A 24,865-nucleotide genomic window follows, 5' to 3' on the forward strand; every position below is an offset into this window, starting at 1 on the left:
GCCCTTCGGCCCACCAAGACCGTGCCGACCAGCGATCACACCGCACACTAGCATTATCGTACACACACTAGGGACAATTTACAATTTTTACCAAAGCCACTTAACCTACAAACCTGTGCGTCTTTGGCGTGTGGGAGGAAACCGGAGCACCTGGGGCAAACCCACTTGGCCACGGTGAGAAAGTACAAACTCCGTAAGGACGCCACCCATAGTCAGGATCGAACCTGGGTCTCTACAGCTACACCACCGTCTGTTGTATGAACCTTACGCAGGAAATATTGATAATATATCAAGTGTGTAGGCAGGAACTGCAGATGCTGGTTTAAACCGAAGATAGACACAAAATTCTGGAGTAACTCAGCGGATCAGACAGCATCTCTGGAGAAAATGAATAGATGGGTCGAGGCCCTTCTTCAGTCTCTTGACTCGAAACATCACCCATTCCTTTTCTCCAGAGATGCTGCCTGACCTGCTGAGTGTGTCCAGCTTTCTGTGTCTATCTTTGATAATATGTCAATGCAGGAGTCAGATACCTCATTGTTGATGAACAATCACAGCCTGTCCTTTGACATTTTGAAGTGGAGGGCAACTTGTATCATGCAACTGAGTAGCTGCTGGCAATCTAGAAAGGCTTCTATGCTCATCACAACTACATGGCAATAATTACAACAGCAAGTGCGCGCGCATAACCTTATTAATCAAACTCTTCTGCGTTGGATACTTCAAAGCCCAGTACACAGCAATGATCAAACAAAAGATCAGATGTGTATTGCGAGTATGAAAAACATTACTGCCCAAGACCCGATTGAAAATTAGTGAAAACCTGGAACACAGAACCCCTTCAGATATCTAGTCGAGGGTTGGCATACAGAACAGTAATATTAAAGAACAGTTGGCATCTACAGTTATTATACCCACCCTCCTCTGTCGTAAGCTAATTAAGACTTTCTGAATCATCTTTCAAATTGAAAACATAAGTATTTTCGGTTTAACTTTCATTGCAAATCTCTAATTAGATTTCTGTTATTAATTATACATAATCTTTTATATAATACAACCATTAAAAGGAAACTTAAGTTTCTTTGAAGCAATGTCAACACAATAAGACTGGCTCGTCATTACTAAGTACTCCAGCTGGTTTCCAGAAAAATTAATAAAAATACTTCCAAGCACATCATTCACGTTTCAGTTTGCAGCTAGAATCAACATATTGAATATCAACATACGTACTTTTTTGTAATAGGTTAGAAAATTAAATGTTTGGTCAATCAAATGTTTAAATGGCAGTGAAATTATTCTCTCAAAACACGCTTGGTCCCCTACGGTAATTTTAATAAGTAGCAGTTCTGCTGAACTGTTACCAGGGGGAGCTGGGGTAACGGGGCAAAGGCCGCGGACGCTAACAGAATTCACAAGCTCGTCAGGAAGGCTGGCTCCATCCAGGGGGCGGAGTTGGATTCATTGGAGGTTTGTCTTGCAGGGGAGGATGCTCCTCAAACTGTGGGAGCATCCTGGACAATACAGCTCAACCCATCCATGACACACTGGTCAACCTGAGGAGCACCTTCAGCAACAGACTGGTTCCACCAAAGATGCAGCACTGAACGCCACAGGAGATCCTTCTTCCCTCTGGCTATCAAACTAGTACAACTCCTCCCTCTCGGTCGTGGGATAGACCGACTCCTCTCCCCCCCCCCCCCCCCCCACCCCATCCTCAATCTCTGCACATCCCCAATTCTGGATTTTCCACTCATCACTTTAATTTCATGTTTCATGTATCTTGTGTTTAAGAAGGAACTGCAGATGCTGGTAAATCGAAGGTACACAAAAATGCTGGAGAAACTCAGTCTGAAGAAGGGTTTCGGCCCGAAACTTTGCCTATTTCCTTCGCTCCATAGATGCTGCTGCACCCGCTGAGTTTCTCCAGCATTTTTGTGTACCTTCATGTATCTCATTGTGTTTTATGACAGTTGGCAGGCCAATTTCCCTCCTGGGATAAATGTAGTTCTATCGTATCGTATCATATCGTTAAGTATCCAAGATTATCCCAAGATTAAAAAAACTCCTGCGCTATTCAGATTCAACAAACGTCAAGCACAAGATCTTCCCCAAAATCACCAATTGGAAATTTATTTTGGTCATAGCTCAACAGCATAATACAATGTGGGAAAAGAGGAAACAAAAAACATTTTAATGCAAGATAAAAACACATGAAGATTACTTTACAAAAGCTTTTACAGTTGGCTTTCATTCAGTTCCATGTAGGTAATGCATAATGTAGAGTGTCAGTGGACCTACCTGGAACAATGTAACCGTTGGATCACTGAGGAGATCTTTAGGCGGTGTTTTAACTGAAACAAAAATAGAAATCTTTGAGAATAAAGCAACTCTCAATAACGTTCAAAAGCCATAGGAGCAGAATTAGGCCATTCGGCCCATCAAATCTACTCCACCATTCAATCATGGATGATCTATCTTTCCCTCTGAACCCCATTCTCCTGCCTTCTCCCTATATCCCCTGACACCCAAACTAATCAAGAACCTGTCAATCTCCATTTTAAAAAGACCCAATGACTTGGCCTCCACAGTTGTCTGTGGCAATGAATTCTACAGATTCACCACACTCTGACTAAGGGAATTCCTCCTCATCTCATTTCTAAACATTCGTCCTTTTATTCTAAGGCTCTGGTTATGTAAACTGAAGATAGACACAGTGCTGGAGTAACTCAGTGGGTCAGGCACCACCTCTGGAGAACATGCAGAGGTGATGTGGATTTTATACCCAAGGCATTCAGTAGGCTTTCATCCCTTTCGATTTCAAAATCAATTCAGAAAAAAATGATTGGATTCTAAAATTGTTACTATACCTATGAGAATCTTTTTGCTTCAGATCAACACATAAAGTGAGTTGTAAATCCCTGAATTATTCGCTAAATTCATTGTGAATCTAGTCATTTATTTTATTCTTGCATGTGATATGGACGTCATTGGCCAGCCAGGCATTTATTAGTTATTTATTAACTATTTCTCTGTTCTGCTGGAGGTTGAGGCGGAGACCTGATAGAGGTGTATAAAATGACGACAGGCCTAGATAAGGGTAGAATGTCCTATAAAAAAAATCTCCCGTGCTATTTGGATTCAACAAACGGCAAGCACAATATCTTCCCCAAAGTCACGAATTGGTAATTTATTTTGATCATAGCTCAACAAACCGGAGCACTCGAAGAAAACCCAGGCGGTCACAGGGAGAACGTGCTAACTCCGTACAGATAGCACCTGTAGTCAGGATTGAACCGGGATTTCTGGAGCTGTGAGGCAACAACTCGACTGCTGCCACACCGTGCTGCCCCTTTAGTTTATTATGGCGTCGGTGCCTTTCAGCGTGACTGAAATAGCAGAATTTTGAATGTATGGTAAGATAACATGCTTTTCTGGTGAGTGGATCTTGGAAGTGATTTGGATTGTAAATGTGGCCTGTCTGCGAAAAAAACATGTGTGCCATGAGCCAAGGTCACCACATTTGATCTCTTTCTGCTTTTGATTACAAAGTAGACAAAAGAGCAACAGGCTCATCGCAGAAAAGAAACTGTTAATCCTTGCTGCTCTTCTGATGACCCGCTTCTAAACCACATTAACACAGCGAGTAACCAAACTGAGGTTAGGCTTGAAACCCACTCAATTCTAGCTGGTGAAACATTCTGACCAAATAAATGGAAATGATTATAAAAGCCAGCTTCAACAGAGTGTGGCGGGCCAAGATGGGATAACATTCAGAAAATTAAAAAAATTTAAATGGTAAATAACTTGACTTTACGCAAATCACCCTTGGATAAACGATAAAATAACTGTAGAGCAAAGTGGAATACGGTTTTGCAGATAAATATATAATATCCATCAACACCCTTTATAACCACCAACACAATAGCTTAGCTTGATCGCAAAATACGTTAGTTTGACTTAAATGATGTGCCTCATATTTACGGTAAAATAATTTTAAGAGCATTATTTAGTTTTGTTCAATTTAGTCTAGAATTACAGTGGGGCAACAAGCCCTTCAGCCCATCGAGTCCTCACCGACCTGAAAAACCCCCCCCCCCCCCGCACACTAACACTACCCAACACATACAAGGGACAATTTTAGATTTAGACCAACCCAATTTACCCATATACCTGCACGTCTTTGGAGTATGGGAGGAAACCGAGGATCTCGGAGAAAACCCATGCAGTCATGAGGAAAACGTCCAAACTCCATGCGGACAAGCACCCCGTAGTCAGGATCGAACCCGGGTATCTAGTGTTGCAAGGCAGTAGTTTTACCGCTACGCCACCGTGCTGCCCAGTTGTAAAATAATATTAAGAACGTTATTCTATTAATATTCCCTCAACTTAATTGATTGATCTGTTTGAGAATCACCACCGAAAAAAATCATACTTGGAAAAGATTTGTAAACATTTTTTAGAGGAAAAGTGAATGATATTTGGTTGGCATCAAGAAACTAAAAACTTTGAGGATTGTCCATTCTCCCAAACAGAATCAGTGGTTTTAATCTGTGCAAACTCCATTCACCTGTAATGATTTTACTCACATAAATAAAATGATAAACCCGGCTCTTTCAGATGCATCTTCACAAATTCCATCAGTGCCCCAACTGTGGGAGAAAAAAAATGAAGTGGTTTTGCAAACAGTAGCCTCAATAATTGTTTGATTTTAGAGGTAACAGTATTAGAATTACCAAATTAATTCTGGAGGTAGACAAAAATGCTGGAAAAAAATCAGCGGGTGAGGCAGCATCTATGGAGCAAAGGAATAGGTGACGTTTTGGGTCGAGATGCTGCCTCACCTGCTGTTTCTCCAGCCATTTTGTCTACCTTCGATTTTTCCAGCATCTGCAGTTCTTTCATAAACAAATGAATTCTGAGATCAGTTTCAGTTTAGTCTATTGTCACGTGTACCGAGGTGCAGTGAAAAGCTTTTGTTGCGTGCTAACCAGTCAACAGAAAGACAATATATGGTTACAATCAGTTAAATTACAGTGTATAGATACATGATAAGGGAATAACATTTAGTGCAAGGTAAAGCCAGCGAAGCCTGATCAATGTAGACAAAAGTGCTGGAGAAACTCAGCGGGTGCGGCAGCATCTATGGAGCGAAGGAAATAGGCCAAGATTCGGGCCGAAACTGATGTCGGGTGGGAGTGGGATGAAGAAAGGAAGAGGAGGAGCCAGAGGGCTGAGGGAGAGCTGAGAAGGGGAGGAGACAGCAAGGGCTACCGGAAATTGGAGAAGTCAATGCTCAAGCCGCTGGGGTGCAGACTGCCCAAGCGGAATATGAGGTGCTGCTCCTCCAATTTCGGGAGGTGCTCACTCTGGCCATGGAGGAGGCCCATTTTAGTCCAAGGGTCACCAGAGATAATAGTCCTGCATTGCTGACTAAGTTGTGGTAGGATGATTCAGTAGCCTGATAACAGCTGGGAAGAAACTGTCCCCGCCTTTGAGAACCAGTTGTGCTTTAACACACTAGTCTCCTCATCCTTCAGCTATCATCCACGAACTTTTTTTCCTGGGGCCACCTTTCGCTAACTTTCCAAATGCTGACATCTCTTAAACATTTCCTCATCTCTCTTTAAGATTTTTATCCGGTGATTTTGGTCCAACACCTGGAAAGAGTGCAGAGAAAATGTACGAGGATGTTGCCAAATGAATAGGAATAGGAATCCTTTATTGTCACATGTGACTGGGCACAGTGAGATTCTTTGCTGCACACACAATGTATACAAATAGCAGCTACCTAAGGCACCGACAAAGTTAAAAAGCACGCTGGCTCCTCCTTTTGTCCCCCCCCCCCTCCCAACAGTTTCCCCACACTGGGTCCCCCCTTTGTCCCCCCCCCCCCACCATTGTGCATTGCTTTCCCCAAACTCCCTCCCGACAGTGGCCCCAAGCCGGGTCCTTAATTGTTCTTTCCCTTCCCCCTCACGGGGGTCCTCCACGCTCCCATCGACCGCGGTTTGAATTTACCCTTGTCCTTTATCTCACTGTATTTCCAACAAACTGGTGGGGTGCATAAGGTTTGGATTCTGCATTAAAAATGCAACTGGAGAAGAAACATCTGAGGAATTTTTAACAACCATTACAGGAGGTCTCTAATAAAACCCATCCAATACAACAAGAGAGGGGCAGACTTCAAAGGCAAGTGGAGAGTCACCTCAAGTCTGACCCTGCACTTAACCATTTACATGCGTAACAACTTCCATAGTTGACACATTTTCATTCACGTTATAACACGATGTGTGAACTTCTACTGGCAACACTGCAACAACAACAAAAATAATTCATAACATATTTTTAGAATATGTTTGAAAACTAAACTTCAATATACCCAGTGTAATGTTACTGTGGTATCCAAAGGGTTAAGAAGCTCTTTTGCCATCGCTGCTACAATGCCTGGCTGTTCGCTGACAAAAGCACGGTTTGGTACAGTATTTACCCTTTTTTTTTCCAAGGGAGAAATTCCAGTCATTCTTCCTGAAACACGGCTGCAGGACCTCAGCACGCAGAAAGGCCGCTCTTGTCGCAACTTCAGAGAGCTCGGCATGTACGTGCAAGTTGTATAAATGAAATATTTCATTCAAATTTCCATAGCAAAACAAAACCTCATTAGACGCTGCTGACACACACAAAGTAAATTCCTTCCCAACATGAAAATGCCGCTGTTTGTGTTCAGCGCATTTTATGGCGGGGACGAATTACAATTGGACTAGTCTTTTATGAACATGCAAAGTTTTTAAAGAAAGCATATTTTTCCGCAGAAATGTCGCTTTGGTTACAAATATGCATTAGTCACACAGCGTGGAAACAGGCCCTTCGGCCCCACTTGCCACCACCGACCAACATGCCCAAATGTGGGCGGCACGGTGGCGCAGCGGTAGAGTCGCTGCCTTACAGCGCTTGCAGCGCCAGAGACCTGGGTTCAATCCCGACTCGGGGTGCTGTCTGTACGGAGTTTGTACGTTCTCCCCGTGACTGCGTGGACTTTCTCCGAGATCTTTGGCTTCCTCCCGCACTCCAAAGCCGTACAGGTTTGTTAGTTCATTGGCTTGGTATAAGTGTAAATTGTCCCCAGTGTGTGTAGGATAGTGTTAATGTGCTGGGATCACTGGTCGGTGTGGACTCGGGTGGCCTGGTTTTTGTGCAGTATTTGGCCCATACCCCTCCAAACCTATCCTATCCATGTACCTGTCTAAATGTTCCGTACACTTTGTAACAGTACCTGGCTCAAGCACCTCCACCGGCAGCATATTCCATACACCCACCGCCCTTTGTGTAAAAAAAAGTTACCCCTCAGGCTCGTCTTCCCCCCCCTCCCTCACCTTAAACCTATGTCATCTGGTTCTCAATTCCCCTACTCTGGGCGAGAGACTGCGTGTTATGTTTATTATGTTCAGTGAATTCTGTTTGACATACTTGGTCCATCTAAACACCGCGGGTCTGAACTGATCTGAAAACAACACACGACTGCCTCCTATTCCTTCACTGTTCATCAAAAAGACAATTTCCTCAAAAATCCATCTGGTATCCATGATACAACATATACAGCAAAAAAGTAATTTGGCCCAAAAAGTCCTCGCCTTGGTCTTCACCCGACCCAACTCGTCCAACATTAACTGATCTTTCATGTTCTTATCTGGCTTCTTTAACTCTCGCTATTTATCTTAACTAAACTCTGTGTCAGCAAGATCCACATTCTCCTCCATTGCCTGAGTAAGGCCTCACGCAAACTGGAGAAATAGCATCTTATATTCCGCTTGGTTAGCTTACAACCCAAGGGTATGAACACTGAATTCTCCAATTTTATAGACAATAGACAATAGGTGCAGGAGTAGGCCATTCGGCCCTTCGAGCCAGCACCGCCATTCAATGTGATCACGGCTGATCATCCCCAATCAGTACCCCGTTCCTGTGTTCTCCCCATATCCCCCGACTCCGCTTATTTTTAAGAGCCCTATCTAGCTCTCCTGAAAGCATCCAGAGAACCGGCCTCCACCGCCCTCTGAGGCAGAGAATTCCACAGACTCACCACTCTCTGTGAGAAAAAGTGTTTCCTCGTCTCCGTTCTTTAGTTTTTTAGGTAACACTAGCCCAGGCACGTGCCGTCAGGGTGGGCAAGGTAGACACTGCCGACCCTGACTAAAATTATAAACTGGTAATTACTAAATATAAATAGTAAAGGCATGGGGGAATTATGCCTATTTAAGAGATCGATCTCTTAGGTCGGCATAATTCTCCGTGCCTTTCATCCGCATCACTTGCAACATGTGAAGGTCTGTGCAGCCCACGTGCCGTCAGCGCTGCTTCAAGCCGTCAATGACAAGCGGGGCTGAAGGCAGCAGAAATTCTGCCTTTGCTGGACTGCGCATGTGCAGCGCTAGTTTCTTGGCGGGGTTTTCAAATACGGATTGCCATTATCTTAAGTGTATCTTAGGAAACAAAGAGAGAAGAATGGAGTTTGTGTACCAATAATGTGGTAAGTACATTTCTTAGTGCTATTTGTTTTCAAATACCGTATTTCCCGGGGTGGGGAGTTCCTTTAACAGCGTTTGGGGAGTCTGGCCCGGGGTAAAGTTGCGGGGAGGGCAGGAGTGTTGTGAAGGAGGGGATGGGGATCATGCCACTTTCGACGCTCCTTGCACGGAGGCGTGCAATGCCACCGCATTGAGGCCGGGGGGGAGAAGTAGCTAGGGTGGCTGTGAGCGGCCTGCCGGGCCGGACAGCGGAACCGCCCGCCACCTCAGAGCCTTCTGCCGGCCCCCGCTCACCTCTAGCAGCTCTCTGTCTAAAAACCCTCTCTCTGCCGCTCGGTGGCCTCACTCATGTCAGCCGCTTCCCGCAAATCCTTAAATTCCGACAGCGCGATTGAGGTTACTCGGCCATAAATGAAAAAACAAGCTCTCGATACAAAGTTTGGTGTCAGATTTAATTTGGGTCTGAAGCTACAATAAGGTGTCTTGACATGGCACGATTTTTGTTTCTCTCAGTTCTCAGTTTAGTTTATTGCGAAAAGATTTTGTTGTGTGCTAACCAACCAACGGAAAGATAATACAAGCCATTCGCAGTGTACAGATATAAATACATGATAAGGGAATAACTTTTAGTGCAAGGTGAAGCTGTGCCTTGAGACGGGAACAAAATGGATGGCAGATTGAACTATTCTTCCCAAGTGTTTAAGAAAGAACTGCAGATGCTGGAACAATCAAAGGTCGACAGAAAATGCCGGTGAAACTCAGCGGGTGGGGCAGCATCGATGGAGAGAAGGAATAGGCGACGTTTCGGGTGCCGAAACGTCGCCTATTCCTTCTCTCCATAGATGCTGCCTCACCCGCTGAGTTTCTCCAGCATCTTCTGTCTATTCTTCCCAAGTGCTGAGTTGGTCGACACGGGGCATGCATCGGAACCAAACTAAAATGGGAACAAATAATTAGTACAAATAATTCACCTGTTTCAAGCGGTCTGAAGAAACCCTGCAGGACGTGTCTATCGGGGAACTGCACTCTTAGAACAACCTATGAGTTCAAAGATGAAAAAAAAATGAAATCAAAGTAAAGATGATTTATTGAGCCACATGAAAGGAAAAAAAAAAACATTTGAGTAACATTGCGGCATATTTCTGCAAGCTTTTGATCCAAGTCACTATCTTTATGTTTTAGGTACTCCCATGCAGCCTTTTATACGTGAATAAACTAATGCCGTTAGATTTGTCATTCTTTTCAAAACAACTGATCAAAGTTTGATCCTGCTTTCTATTGGGTAAGAACCCCAAATAATTCTCCTGACCTGATTGAGGGCACTGTTTTGAACTCGGCTGACAAAGGGAACAGTTCAAAGCAGTACGCTGCTTCATGTCATATAGGCAAGGACAATGCAATTCCTGCTTACTTTTATAACTCTAAATAGTGGTCGATGTGTGCCTTCATTGTCAACAAACGCATTGTGGCTGTAAGGACAGTGTAGTGCGAGAACATATTAGAAAAATTGGGGGGGGGGGGGCATAGTGGCGCAGCGGTAAAGTTGCTGCCTTACAGCGCCAGACACCTGGGTTCCATCCTGACTACGGGTGCTGCATGTACGGAGTTTGTATGTTCTTCCCCCGTGACCACGTGGGTTTTCTCTAGATTCACCAGTTTCCACCCACACTCCAAAGACGTACAGGTTTTGTAGGTTAATCGGCTTCGGTAAAGATTGTAAATTGTCCGTAGTGTGTAGGATAGTGCGAGCGTGCGGGAAATGCTGGTCGGCGCAGTCCCGATGGGCCTGTTTCTGCGCTGTATCTCTCACCTAAACTGATTTAAGGAAATATTTGTCATAATGCAATGAACATTCTCCCTTTCTGTACAAATTAACAACTTACACAGTTTGCTGCCTTTTATCCACACGTGCACACACGCACGCACGCACACACACATGCACACACTCGCACGCACGCGCACACGCACATGCACTCGCACACACATGCATACACATATGCACACACTCGCACGCACACACGCACGCACACACTCGCACACACACGCACGCACACTCACACACACGCACAATTACACATGCACACACACGCACACAGGTGACTCCTGGTGTAATAATAGCCTAATATTGCCACGCTTTTAACTTTTTACAAACATAAATTGTTGCTTGTAACAAATATATTGTTTTGGAAGCAATATTTGAAACACCATCAACATTCATGTCCATTTGCAACTGTTACATCAAATTCCTTTCCTGAAATTATTTAATTTTGTCAAATTATTTGAGTGCCGTGATTTTTTTTTTTTTAAGGATAAAACATGTTTTCCAAATATGATTAGTCGCAGTGGCTTATCCACAACCTTCAGCAGAAAACTTCAAAGTAATTTAGCAAAGGATCTGGAATATCAGTGGAACATTACAACCGATACCATTTCAATCTGGCCTAAAGCATTCCACAGTGAACATTCCCCGTAATATCAAACAGACTGGATCATACATGGCCGTGCTTAAACCCCTAGAACCAACAACTCCATTTTTAACCAGATGTTTGTTTCCGTGCATTTTAAATTTCATTATGTAACCACCTTTGACAGAATGCACTCCATCTATCCATCTATTTTGGTAACGGGAGAAAATTGTCATAATCACCCTTCAAATAACATGCATTGAAATGACTTGGATAAGTTGTTTCGCCCAACATTTTAAGCACTGATTGCGCAAAGTGGCCAGGAGAGACAAAGGCTTTTGTTGAGAGCAAAACTAATGAGATGGTCCCAGAAAGATGGGATTACTTAAAAGTTGAAAGGGTCATGCTAGACTTGAAAGAAATAGCAAAGGCACTTCATAAATATTTTCCTCCAGTTTAACGGAGAGAAGGAATAGGTAGCTGCAACGCAAGATCAAGTGACGTTGCCTATTTCTTTCGCTCCGTAGATGCTGCCGCACCCGCTGAGTTTCTCCAGCACTTTTGCCTACCATCAAGCAGGATGGAACAGGCATTGCTGGAAATAGATTTCCCTACACGTTCGGCTTATGGGTATGTCATTCGGACTAAAAGGTAGTGAATATTGCAACTTATTTGGAAGGGTTTCTTAATCGACTAACGCTGGACGATGAGGCAGTGCAATTTGACATGAGGATCCATTGGGCAAAATGCTTTTCAGGTTGTGCCGAGGAGGTTATCATGCCATATTAAATGCGTGATGTTACAGGTCCACCACTCATTTTCCGGCAACAGGTCCTTTACTCTGGACAAAAATACGACAGTGCACTTGAATCTCTACCGGAAGCCCCCCCCCGCCCCCCCATGAAAGTGTGGTACCTCAGCCTATTGAGGCGGCCCAACTAGACCTCATCGGGACTTCCACGCCGATCGAATTTGCCGCCTCTGAAACTCAGGGAATGCTCGACTGCAGTGATATTTTACTAAGTCATTCATTTATTTACGGAGTGTTGCTGCATTTAGCAAAATAAACATTGATTCTCTTTTAAAAACAGACTCCACATTAATAGTTTAAAAAAGAACTGCAGAAAAATCGAAGGTAGACAAAAATGCTGGAGAAACTCGGCGAGTGAGGCAGCATCTACGGAGCATAGAAACATATAAATTAGGTGCAGGAGTAGGCCATTCGGCCCTTCGAGCCTGCACCACCATTCAATATGATCATGGCTGATCATCCAACTCAGTATCCCGTACCTGCCTTCTCTCCATACCCTCTGATCCCCTTGGCCACAAGGGCCACATCTAACTCCCTCTTAAATATAGCCAATGAACTGGCCTCAACTACCCTCTGTGGCAGAGAGTTCCAGAGATTCACCACTCTCTGTGTGAAAAAAGTTCTCCTCATCTCGGTTTTAAAGGATTTCCCCCTTATCCGTAAGCTGTGACCCTTTGTCCTGGACTTCCCCAACATCGGGAACAATCTTCCTGCATCTAGCCTGTCCAACCCTCTATTTCCCGAAGGAAATAGGCAACGTTTCGGGCCGAAACCCTTGGGTTTCGGCCCAAAACGTTGCCTATTTCCATCGCTCCGTAGATGCTGCCTCACCCGCTGAGTTTCTCCTGCACTTCTGTCTACGTTGATTGGGCTTCGCTGGCTTTACCTTGCACTAAACGTTATTCCCTTCTCATGTATCTATACACTGCAAATGGATCGATTTTGTCTACCTTCCACATTAATAGTAGTTATTTACTGATATCAGGCATTGTGATCCGTCGGGAAACAGGGTGTTCACCAACCTTTGGATAGCGTGTTGTCTTCTCTGTCATTTGAGAATCTCGCATGGATTTTGTCATCAATGGGGCCTCTTCAAATAACTGCCTAAGCACACAAAAACAACGTACATCTTCTCATTAAGTGTTATTTTTTTTTAAATCTTTACTTCCTGGTGCCCCCCCCCCCCCCCCCCCCCCGGGTTAATGGGTTAAGGTAACACAAAAAGACGATTTAAATAATATTTTATTTAATTGTTTTGTTTTGTACAAAGCAACGCTTGTTAACGGGAGAAAAATGTCGTCATTACCCCTCAAATAACATGTATCGGAATGACTTGGATGTTTCGTTCAACATTTTAAACACTGATTGAGCATTTTCATATCTCTCGTCTCCCTCTCCAACCCCCGACTCTCAGTCTGAAGAAGGGTCTCGATCCAAAACGTCCCCCATTCGTTTTTTCCGGAGATGCTGCCTGACCCGCTGAGATACTCCAGATGTTTGTGTCTCTCTAGTATAAACCAGCATCTGCATTTCCTTCCTACACATTTAAACATAACTGTCATATGACGAAAGATTGAAAAGATTAGGCTTGTATTCACTGGAGTTTAGAAGGATGAGGGGGAGGGATCTTATAGAAACATGTAAAATGATAAAAGGACTGGACGAGCTAGATGCAGGAAAAAAGATTCCCAATGATGGGCGAATCCAGAACTAGGGGCCACAGTCTTAGATTAAAGGGGAGGCCATTTAAGACCGAGGTGAGAAAAAACCTTTTCACCCACAGAGTTGTGAATTCGTGGATTTCCCTGCCACAGAGGGCAGTGGAGGCCAAATCACTGGATGGATTTAAGAGAGAGTTAGAGAGAGAGCTCTAGGGGCTAGTGGAATCAAGGGATATGGGGAGAAGGCAGGCACGGGTTATTGATTGGGGACGATCAGCCATGATCACAATGAACGGTGGTGCTGGCTCGAAGGGCTGAATGGCCTCCTCCTGCACCTATTTTCTATGTCCATGTCTAAACAAGCTAGTTTTGTCCTTCCAATTCTCTAATATGTGGTTAGATCAACCAAATGATTTCTATTTTTGAGGAACAGTCATGGATAATGGAGGAAATTAATTTGAAATAGCTATGCCAATTTGAGTGTATTTACATATAAGTTGAGGTCATCATTTACCCTTTCAAAAATCACACATCTATCTCAATCAATAGTTTTCAACCAACACCTCATGCTAAGAGGCAACTTTAATCTCCGTTAGTTTCGTTTTTAGCGATACAGCGTCGATCCTGACCACGGGTGCTGTCTGTGGGGAGCTTGCGCATTCTCCATGTGATCACGTGGGTTTTCTCCGGGTGCTCCGGTTTCCTCCCACACTCCAAAAATGTGCAGGTTTGTAGGTTAATTGGCTTCTGTAAATTGTTCCTAATGTGTAGGATAGAATGAGTGTACGGGTGGTAATTGGGGTGGGCCGAAGGGCCTGCTTCCACGCTGTACCGCTAAGCAAAGCAAAACACCTAAATTGTCAAACTGACGGAGCCCAAACACCAGTCGTTGTACCATTAATAATCACGAACGTAAAGTTAACTTGAAGTGTTGCCCTAGATAATATAATCTAGTGTCAAAGATACATTTCTCTTTATCAGTCAGTAATGTCATGCTGCTCAAATAATGGCATGCCAGTGCAAGCGACTAATCACAATCAACAAACCTGATTTCCTTTTCACATCCAATCTTCGACACACAAATCAGGGAACGCTCTAAGTATTATGGCACTTAAAAACAAGGTGTATAATAGAAGCAGAGATTCCAGAGTGAATTACAGATATAACTGTGAAATATTTGTATATTTAGAGTTACAGTGCGGAAACCTGCCCACTGAGTCCGTGCTGAGTCAGCGATCCCCATACGCTAATATTATCCTACACACTAGGACAATTTACAAATTTTACCGAAGCCAATTAACCGACAAACCTGTACTCCTTTGGAGTGTGGAGGCAGATATGATGGTGGCATTCAAGAGACATTTAGATAGGCACATGGATATGCCTAGAGGGATATGAATCATGTGCTCATATGGATCATATAAATCATGTTACACAATTTGTTCTAGTATTTTATTTCATTCACATGTTTAATCGATAATGTTTTATTATTAATGTTTAATGTTTTAATGTGTCATTCGCAACTGTCACTGTATGTCATGTTGTCACTTGCGGGCGGAGCACCAAGGCAAAGTCCTTGTATGTGAATACATGGCCAACAAACTCATTAATTCATTCATTTCATTCATGGTCAGGCAGATGAGGTCAGCTTAACTTGGCATCAAACATCGTGGACCGAAGGGCCTGTTCCTGTGTTGTACTGTTCCAGTTTAGTTTAGTTTATTGTCATGTGTACCGTGGTACAGTGAAAAGCTTTTGCAGCTCTGCCTCAAAAGGTCGCCGGTGTTCGGCGATGGAGGACACTCACGGCTCCCGAGAATCTTTGAAAGAGAGATTTGGAGAACCATGGTGGGAGAGTGGACAAGGTATGTGAAGAATCCTGATCACACAGAGCACAGAAAGGTCTTTCTGCCCGACTTCCACTTCTCTTTCTTATGTATTGAAACAGAATAAACATCATTGCCCTGTAGCCAGCAACTCTTTCCTGGTCCTCTTCCTGTTTAACCTTCCCCGTTTACATTGCACAACCAGAATGCAGATATTCGTGAGATCCCCCCGCATGTAATTAATGCAAAATTCTGTTTACAACTTCAGTCTGGCTGGAACATTTTCCAACCTCGGAAAATTTGCAATATTAACCCCATGTTGGCAACTGAGGCTAAAATTCAGCAGCAAACTTTGTGTTACTTATCGGCAGCCATCACAGGTTCAAGGCAAACACCGTTCTCAAGGCTACCACAGTGGCTAAGAAATGATGTGTAGGAAGGAACTGCAGATGCTGGTTTACAATAGACAATAGACAATAGGTGCAGGATTAGGCCATTCGGCCCTTCGAGCCAGCACCGCCATTCAATGTGATCATGGCTGATCATCCCCAATCAGTACCCCGTTCCTGCCTTCTCCCCTTATCCCCTGACTCTGCTATTTTAAAGAGCCCTATCTAGCTCTCTCTTGAAAGCATCCAGAGAACCGGCCACCACCGCCCTCTGAGGCAGAGAATTCCACAGACTCACCACTCTCTGTGAGAAAAAGTGTTTCCTTGTCTCCGTTCTAACCGAAGATAGGCACATACACCGAAGATAGGCACAGAAAATGGAGTAACTCAGCGGGTCAAGCAGCATCCCTGGAGAAAAGGAATAGACGACTTTTCTGGTCGAGACCCTTCTTCAGACTAATGTCGGGGGGGACTGAGTGGGGAGGGGGGGGTAGAAGAAAGGAAGAGGCGGAGACAGTAGGCATTGTGGGAGAGCTGGGAAGGGGGAGGGAAAGGAAGGAGAAAACAATGGCTATTTAAAATTAGAGAAGTCAAAGTTCATACCGCTGGGGTGTAAACTACCCAAGCGAAATATGAGGTGCTGTTCCTCCAATTTGCGCTGGGCCTCACTCTGACAATGGAGGAGGCCCAGGACAGAAAGGTCAGATTGGGAATGGGGGGGGGAGTTGAAGTGCTGAGCAACCGGGAGATCAGGTTGGTTAGTGCGAACTGAGCGGAGATGTTGGGCGAAGCGATCGCCGAGCCTGCGCGTGGTCTCGCCGATGTAGGGAATATGACACCTGCAACAGCGGATGCAGTAGATGAGGTTGGAAGAGGTGCAGGTGAACCTCTGCCTCACCTGGAAAGATGTGGGCCTGCTCTTTTTTGTTTCCCCGTGAAGGAAGAGTCCTATTTGACGTCAGAAATGAATTAAGCAAACCGTGTCAAACATTCATTGCCTCGCTAGTGGGATTTCTTCCTTATTAGATTATCTATTGTGGTTTTTATTTTTACACAAAATACAGTTATTCTGTCTACACAACATAGTGATAAAATACTAGGCAAGCAAAGAAAAAATTACCTTGCACTTTTCAGTTGAGCAAAACGTTTTCTAACATCATCCACCGTAACTTGAAAGAACTCATCAGGTAGCTCTTCAAGTTCAGGACCTACTTGCACATGGTGGTTTTTCATATCCAAATGGTAAACAAGTGCCTCTCTGTCAACAGGCTTGAGACAGAAAAGAAATAAGTTGTTAGAACATAAACATTTTTACTTCAGTCAAATCCGAGCTAAAACGGAACAATCCCCTCCGGCTCAGCAGAGAAAACGGGTATAAATATTTCTTAAGATGGACACAAAGTGCTGGAGGAACTCAGCGGGTCGGGCAGCACCTCTGGAGAATAAGGATGTGTGATATTTCGGGTCGGGACCCTTCTTCAGACTCAGTCTTTTGTGTATTAACCAGCATCTGTGGGTCCTGGTGCCCATATATTTAAACTACATGGAAATAAAGAGGTGAATGACAGAATGACAGAGCAGGCTCAGGGGATATTTATTCCTAGAAATGTATTCCACTTGTATGCAGTAGACTTGGGTATGTGTACCACTTCGCTTCCCGAAGACGATCTCCTTCGTCATGCTGACATCGAGAGAAAGGTGATTGTCTCGACACCAGATCATGAGCTTCTCCATCTCCTTCCTGTACTCCGTCTCGTCATTATTTGACATACTAGCTTAGTTTAGTTTAGAGATACAGCGTGGAAACGAGCCCTTCGGCCCACCGAGTCCGTGCCGACCAGCAATCCCCGCACACAAACACTAGCCGACACACACCCGGGCCAATTTTTTACTTATACCAAGCCAATTAACCTACAAACCTGCACGTCTTTGGAGTGTGGGAGGGAACTGAAGATCTCCGCGAAAACCCACGCCAGGTCACGGGGAGAACGTACAATCCGCACAGACAGCACCTGTAGCCGGGATCAAACCCGGGTCCCTGGCGCTGCAATCGCTGCAAGGCAGCAACTCCACCGCTGCGCCACTTGTTCTGAACATCTCCAACATGAAAGCTTTTCACTGGACCTCGGTACAATCCTAGACCTCACGCGTGCCACTGTCAACATTGTTTTCTGATGCTCTGGATAAGTGATTGTGTTTATTTTACCACATTAAAAAGGCGAAGATTGTGGTTGATGTTGTAAAGGGCCAGTCCCACTGTACGAGGTGATTCAAGAGTTCACCCGAGTTTCTCCCTGATTCAAACTCGGAGAATCGCGGTAATGGCCGCTCGTCGGTACTCGGGGCACTCGTGGACATTTTGCAACAGTTGAACAATCTTCACGAGTCTTCACGAGCTTACCGCCTTTCCCGAGTACCTGCCGTTGGCGTTACGAGCCGCTGAGAGACGTCACGAGCTCCGACGTACCCGCTACGTACATTCTACGTACTTACCACGAGTTTGATTTTTTTTTAACTCGGGAGAGCTCTTAAATTAACTCGTACAGTGGGACAGGCCCTTAACTGCGGGGGGGGGGGGGGGGGGGGGGGGGGGGGGGGGGGGGGGGGGGGGGGGGGGGGGGGGGGGGGGAAGATATATCTCCATCTTTTCTTTTCTTATATCCTTTCTTTTCTTCTGCACTGCTTTGGTAGCTTAGGGGTCTGTTTCCTGCTCTTTTGTATTATTTAGTTTATTTCTTTTTTCTTTATTCTTTTTCTTCTTCTTTCTTTGTTTTCCACTTTTTTCCATTTTTCTTTTTTTTTGGATTTAGGTTATAAGGTTAAAATTGAAGCTGTACAATATTTGTATAATTGTTATGCCAATCGTCTTATCCTTGTACAATTGCTTCTAATAAAGATAAATTTAAAAAAAAACACAAAAAAACTGCGTTGGCTCTTTGGGCTTGGTCCGAGGGACAGCTCCTCACTTTTTGGCGTTACATTATGGTATCACCAATTGAATTTGACGCAATGAAACCGCACACCATACAAACCAGGCAGTATCTACCTTCAAATATTCCTTTGTGGAGGATACTTCACAGGTCTCCGACTTCAGTGGCTGAATATCATCTGGGCGCTACAAAAAGACGAAGGAACCAGTGTTTACAGATTGTGTTAAGTAAGAACGGCAGATGCTGGAAAAATCAAAGGTAGACAAAAATGCTGGAGAAACTCGACCCGAAACGTTGCCCATTCCTTCGCTCCATAGATGCTGCCTCACCCGCTGAGTTTCTCCAGCATTTTTGTCTACCTAGGGTTTACAGATTAATCAGCGTTACCTGCATTAGCTATTTGGACATGTTTGAGATCAAGTCAAGAGTTAAGAGAGTTTTATTGTCATGTGTCGCAGATAGGACAATGAAATTCTTGCTTGCTGCAGCACAACAGAACATGTATACAGAACAGGAGATAAAAGTTCAGTGTGTCTATATACCATAGACCATATGTATACACAATAAATAAACAGATAAAGTGCAATAGGATGTTAAATTTGAAAAGATAAGCAAGCTTGGGTGGTGCTATTTTAAAGGGGAAATTTAGCAAAGTAGATTATAGTACAGTGGGTTCAAATCGTCTTAATGATAGTTCTTTTTGAAGGGGTAAGGTATGTCCACATTCAACATCACACTCCAAAACAATCCAGTTCCATTATTCTCATGCCTTCTCAAAGCAAGCCAGTGTCTTCCTTGAGGTATATTTAGAAGGGCCATTATAGCTGATCATCAATGTGTAGGAAGAAACAACAGATGCTGGTTTAAAACGAACGCAGACACAAAATGCTGGAGTAACTCAGCGGGTCAGACAGCATCTCTGGAGAAAAATAGGTGATGCTTTAGGCCAAAACGTCACCTGTCCCTTTTCTCCAGAGATGCTGCCTGACCCGCTGAGTTACACCGGCTGTTTTTGTCTATCTAATGGGGCTGTCCCACTGTACGAGCTAATTCAAGAGCTCTCCTGAGTTAAAGAAAAAAAAATCAAACTCGTAGTAAGCACGTAGAATGTACGTGGCAGGTACGTCGGAGCTCGGGACGTCTCTTAGCGGCTCGTAACGCTAACGGCAGGTACTCGGGAAACGCGGTAAGCGTGAAGACTCGTGAAGATTGTTCAACATGTTGAAAAATGTCCACGAGAGCCCCAAGTACCTATGAGCGGCTATTACTGTAATTCTCCGAGTTCGAATCAGGGGAAACTGGAGAAAATCTTGAATTAGTGGGACAGCCCCTTTAGGATCATCAGTGTAATTCCCTTTGATAGAAAACAAATAATTGCTGGTGTTCAGAAACCGCAACTGAATGAACCCTGGTACTAGAAACAAGACCTTGAGCGAGCGTCTGAGAGGAAGGCCGTGATGCTGGAGCCAAAGATCTGTTTGCAAGGATCACAGGGCGTTAAAAGTGTACCGTTTATTCCAAGTGTAAATGAAGGTCTTGAGGAGCAAACTTGGCCAGTGGTTTCATTTGGACGAATGTATGAATGCTACATTAGCTTGATGTAGTCTGTGGTACAATTCTATCAAGGCTCATTCATAAATCTCACGCGAGCCTACCCTTCATGGAAAGTCGACCTGCCAGGAAACTTTAAATAAATGTTATGTTCTTGCGAATGAATACAGCGCTGCTGCCAAAATGACGTCAAGTGAAACGCATTAATTGAAGATTACCTTAATACGTCCCCAAGTTTCAAGGGCAAATTTTTTATTTCGCAATGTTCCGGCTATTTGTTTTAATCCCTTCTTCATTGAATTTGGATCAGTGCGATTTGGTGTTCTTACAGTAAAAAGGTGGCCTGGTTTCAAATAAAATTCGCACTGCGCTCATGGGACTCGAGGCCACACATTGTGTACCAAAGCTTCAGAAAGAAAAATCTTAAACAATATTGCAATTTCCTCAAGGAATGCGAGAAAAATCTCAATAAATCAAATCTCGGTAAAGAAACTCTTGCCATCGTAACGCCTCTGGACAATGCTGTCTGTGGGCGGCATTGATGTGGGAAATTAAAAAGGCCTGAATTGTTTGAGCTACTGCGAACTGGGAATGACTGGAGTGGAATGAAGTGGGGACACGGTGACGCCGCAGTAGAGCTGCTGCCTTATGCCCCTGTCCCACTTAGGAAACCTGAACGGAAACCTCTGGAGACTTTGCGCCCCACCCAAGGTTTCCGTGCGTTTCCCGGAGGTTGCAGGTGGTTGCCGGAGGTTGCAGGTAGTGGAAGCAGGTAGGGAGACTGACAAAAACCTCCGGGAACCGCACGGAATCCTTGGGTGGGGCGCAAAGTCTCCAGAGGTTTCCGTTCAGGTTTCCTAAGTGGGACAGGGGCATTAAGTATCATCTAAACGACACAAGCGCTGACTAAAAGAAAATTAATTAAAAAAACACACCTTTATATCATTTTGACAATATGGAATGTTGTTTAGTTCATAAGTGATATGGAGCAGAATAAGGCCATTCGGCCAATCAAGTCTGCTCCGCCATTCATTCATGGGTGATCACTCCCTCTTCACCCCATTCTGCTGCCTTCTCCCCATAACCCCTGACACCTGCACTACTCAAGAATCTATCTCTGCCTTAAAAATATCCATTGACTTGGCCTCCACAGCGTTCTTTGGCGAAGAATTCCACTTTACAGAATAAAGTGATCATCTGGGTAGAGCTGGCGATGCATCTGTTCCAGCTTCACATTTCACAAACTCTCAAACAAGTTTGCAAAGGGCAACATATCTTTGTGCTGCATTTCACCGGTTATATTTACCCGCGTGCAAATTTTGTTTCGTTTCTCTCTTTGACATTTCTCTTTGGAAACAGGCTCTTCGGCCCAACTTGCCCACAGCGGCCGACATGTCCCAGCTACACCAGTCCCACCTGCCTGCGCTTGGTCCTATCCATCCACCCAAAGCATCACCTACTCCAGCACTGTGTGTCTTTTTTTGTAAACCAGCATCTGCAGTTTCTTGTGTCTACGTCTTATATCTTCACCAGCTGCTAATGATTGGGTGGCACTGCGAGCTGGCAGCCTCGCCAGCAGCTGTTCGTCCTTTCCACTTTTTATTTGGTTTTAGTATGTCTAAAAGTGTGTTTTAGTGTGAATAAGTGTGTATTAGTGTGGGGGGTGGGGGCGGAAATTGGGGGAAACTGTTTTTTAGTCACTTACCTCGGTGGAATGCAACTTTCCTCCCAGTTGCATTTCGCCCTCCCTCGCGGCATAACAACTTGGATTGGTGCGGCCTGTCCCGGAGTCGGATCCAGAGCTTCAGCAGCGGGCGCAGCGCGGACTTTCCATCGCGGAGCCGGGCGATCCCTTGCCGGGGGTCGCTAGGAGAAGTGCTCTGATCGCTGGCCTGCGAGCTATAACATACTGAAGCCGCGGTCTGCGGAGCTTCTAGCCGCGGTGTGGGCTTTAAGAGCGCCGACCTTCGGCCTATAACGTCGTGAAGTCCCGGTCTCCGGTAGGAAGCGGCCGATTTGGGACTTCCGAGCTGCGGAGTGTTTATCCGTCCCGACGTCGGAGTTTCGAGCATCCCGACGAGAGGGCCCGTACATCGGGCCATCCGTAGCGGCGACTGCGGAGGGTTCATGGCCCCGACCACGGGTGAACAAAGGAGGAGGACTGGCAAAGTTATTGCCTTCCACCACAGTGAAGAATGTCGATTCCACTGTGGTGGATGGTCTATTGTGTATTGTGCTCTTTTGTTTGTATGGCTGCATTGTAAATCATATTCCACTGTACCTTACCTGGTGAATGTGGCAATAAATGTGAACTTGAACTTGAAATGCGGCTTATTAAACATATCTGTGCTCTTGCATTATGATTCTGTAACGTACTCTCACTTTGTTGGAATGCACCACACAAAATAATAAAATTAAACCGCCGTTGGCGCTCCATCGAGTCTACGCTGACCATGATCACCCGCACTCTGGCTCTATCTTACACACCAGGGGCAATTTACAGAAGCAATCAGCCTTCAAACCAGCACCTCTTTGGAATGTGGGAGGAAACCGGAGCACCCGGAGAAAGCCCACGTTGACACAGGGAGAACGCACGAATTCCGTACAGACAGCGCCCGCAGTCAGGATCGAACCCGGGGTCTCTGGGCTGTGAGGCAGCAAAAGCTACCACAGCGCCACCCTCCAAATTGTTGAAATGAGGATTTAAAAGAGTGGAACGATTGTAATAGATAATAGAAGATCCTCTGTGCAGGAAGGAACTGCAGATGCTCGTTTAAACCGAAGATAGACGAAAAATGGTGGAGGAACTCAGCGGGCCAAGCAGCATCTCTCGAGAGAAGGAATGAGTGATGTTTCGGGTTGAGACTAAGAAGGGTCTCGACCCGAAACGTCACCCCTTCTTCTCTCAAAAGATGCTGCCTGTCCCGCTGAGTTACTATTTGTGTCTATAGAAGATCCTCTTCTTGGACTAGCTGGCAAAGAGCCACCACACTCCTCCATTGGTCATACTTCTACCTGTGCCTATTTATATCACCATGTATTCATTGATAAAAATGCCTAGATTTCAGCAACTCCGTGTGGGGCAAACAAGGCTGGCGCGATAAAGCACAAACATGTTTGCTTGTATTCTCTTCCGAAGATGGAGCGATTGAGGGAGGAGGATTGGAAACTCACTTTACTCCCAGCATCACTTACTGCAACAATCTGGACAGAATGGACATGGGAAAAACCGGCGATAACATTCGTTACTCATTAAAAATGGACACGCTGCATGGTCATTGCTAAAACGTCCGGTTTACCATCATTTTCCAAAACTGCTCCTTTTGTTTTGGTTTCTCGAAAGCTCTTTTGCATCATAATCTCAATTATGGCATTTGTACTGGAAGATCAAAGGACGACCTGGAATGCAGCCAACAGTTGCATAGCAATCAAAGTAACATTTTTAATAAAGTACAATATTCAAAGAGTTCTCCGCAGACCATCCGAGTCCTTTTCAATTTTAACCTCCTCCTCAAAAACTTTGCTCCCCGTTTTGAGTAATTTGCCTCTCAGGAAAAAACAAATCATCGCACGGCCACATGATGCAATCTGAGCAATTTAATCAACCAAACAAATATCTATTATTATACATTGACAATTATTCAACCCTTCTGTGCTATTAATGAATGATTGGGGCGTTGATTTAGAGGCTTTTAGTTCGGCTTCATCAATCTGAAGGATGGACCCGACTCCACACCTGGAGTATTGCGTGCAGTTTTGGTCTCCTAATATGAGGAAGGACATCCTTGCTATTGAAGCAGGGCAGCGTGGGATCACCAGGTTAATCCCCGGGATGGCGGGACTGTCATATGAGGAAAGATTGCAAAGAGTGGGATTGTATTCACTGGAATTTAGAAGGATGAGGATCTTATAGAAACGTATAAAATTATAAAAGGGCTGGACAAACTAGATGCAGGAAAAATGTTCCAAATGATGGGGGGGGGGGGAAAGTCCAGAACCAGGGGCCACAGTCTAAGAATAAAGGGGAGGCCATTTAAGTTCAAGTGTTCAAGTGAGTTTCATTGTCATGTGTCCCTGTATAGGACCACGAAATTCTTGCTTTGCCTAAGCACACAGAAAATAGTAGACATTTACTACAAAACAGATAAATGTGTCCATATACCATGATATAAATATATACACACGTGAATAAATAAACTGATAAATAGCAGAAAGTGGTTATTAATAATCAGAGTTTTGTCCGAGCAGGGTTTAATAGCCTGATGGCTGTGGGGAAGTAGCTATTCCTGAACCTGGTTGTTGCAGCCTTCAGGCTCCTGTACCTTCTACCTGAAGGTAGCAGGGAGATGAGTGTGTGGCCAGGATGGTGTGGGTCTTTGATGATACTGCCAGCCTTTTTGAGGCAGCGACTGCGATAAATCCCCTCGATGGTAGGAAGGTCAGAGCTGATGATGGACTGGGCAGTGTTTACTAATTTAAAACTGAGATGAGAAAAAACTTTTTCACCCAGAGAGTTGTGAATCTGTGGAATTCTGTGCCACAGAAGGCAGTGGAGGCCAATTCACTGGATGAATTTAAAAGAGCGTTAGATAGAGCTCTTAGGGGGCTAGTGGAATCAAGGGATATGGGTAGCAGGCAGGCACGGGCTACTAATTGTGGATGATCAGCCATGATCACAATGAATGGCGATGCAGGCTCGAAGAGCCAAATGGCCTCCTCCTGCACCTAGTTTTTTTTCAATGTTTCTATGAAATGTCACCTGTCCATGTT

The 24,865-nt window shown here is 44.6% G+C and overlaps 1 protein-coding gene across 2 annotated transcripts in view; it reads right to left on the reverse strand.

The window, feature by feature from the left end:
• The window catches only part of aspscr1 (ASPSCR1 tether for SLC2A4, UBX domain containing), a 170,786-nt gene that overhangs the window by 61,054 nt on the left and 84,867 nt on the right, over window positions 1-24,865 (reverse strand). For both annotated transcript variants that reach the window (XM_055653819.1, XM_055653818.1), the window contains 6 exons: window positions 18,661-18,729; window positions 16,735-16,883; window positions 12,761-12,842; window positions 9,494-9,560; window positions 4,587-4,649; window positions 2,299-2,351 (listed from right to left, as the gene is read on the reverse strand). In XM_055653819.1, the coding sequence (XP_055509794.1) occupies window positions 2,299-2,351; window positions 4,587-4,649; window positions 9,494-9,560; window positions 12,761-12,842; window positions 16,735-16,883; window positions 18,661-18,729 (483 nt within the window). The remainder of the gene's footprint in view (window positions 1-2,298; window positions 2,352-4,586; window positions 4,650-9,493; window positions 9,561-12,760; window positions 12,843-16,734; window positions 16,884-18,660; window positions 18,730-24,865) is intronic.

The sequence above is a fragment of the Leucoraja erinacea genome, chromosome 23 (assembly GCF_028641065.1).
Source record: "Leucoraja erinacea ecotype New England chromosome 23, Leri_hhj_1, whole genome shotgun sequence".
In the NCBI taxonomy this organism is placed as follows: Eukaryota; Metazoa; Chordata; class Chondrichthyes; order Rajiformes; family Rajidae; genus Leucoraja; species Leucoraja erinaceus.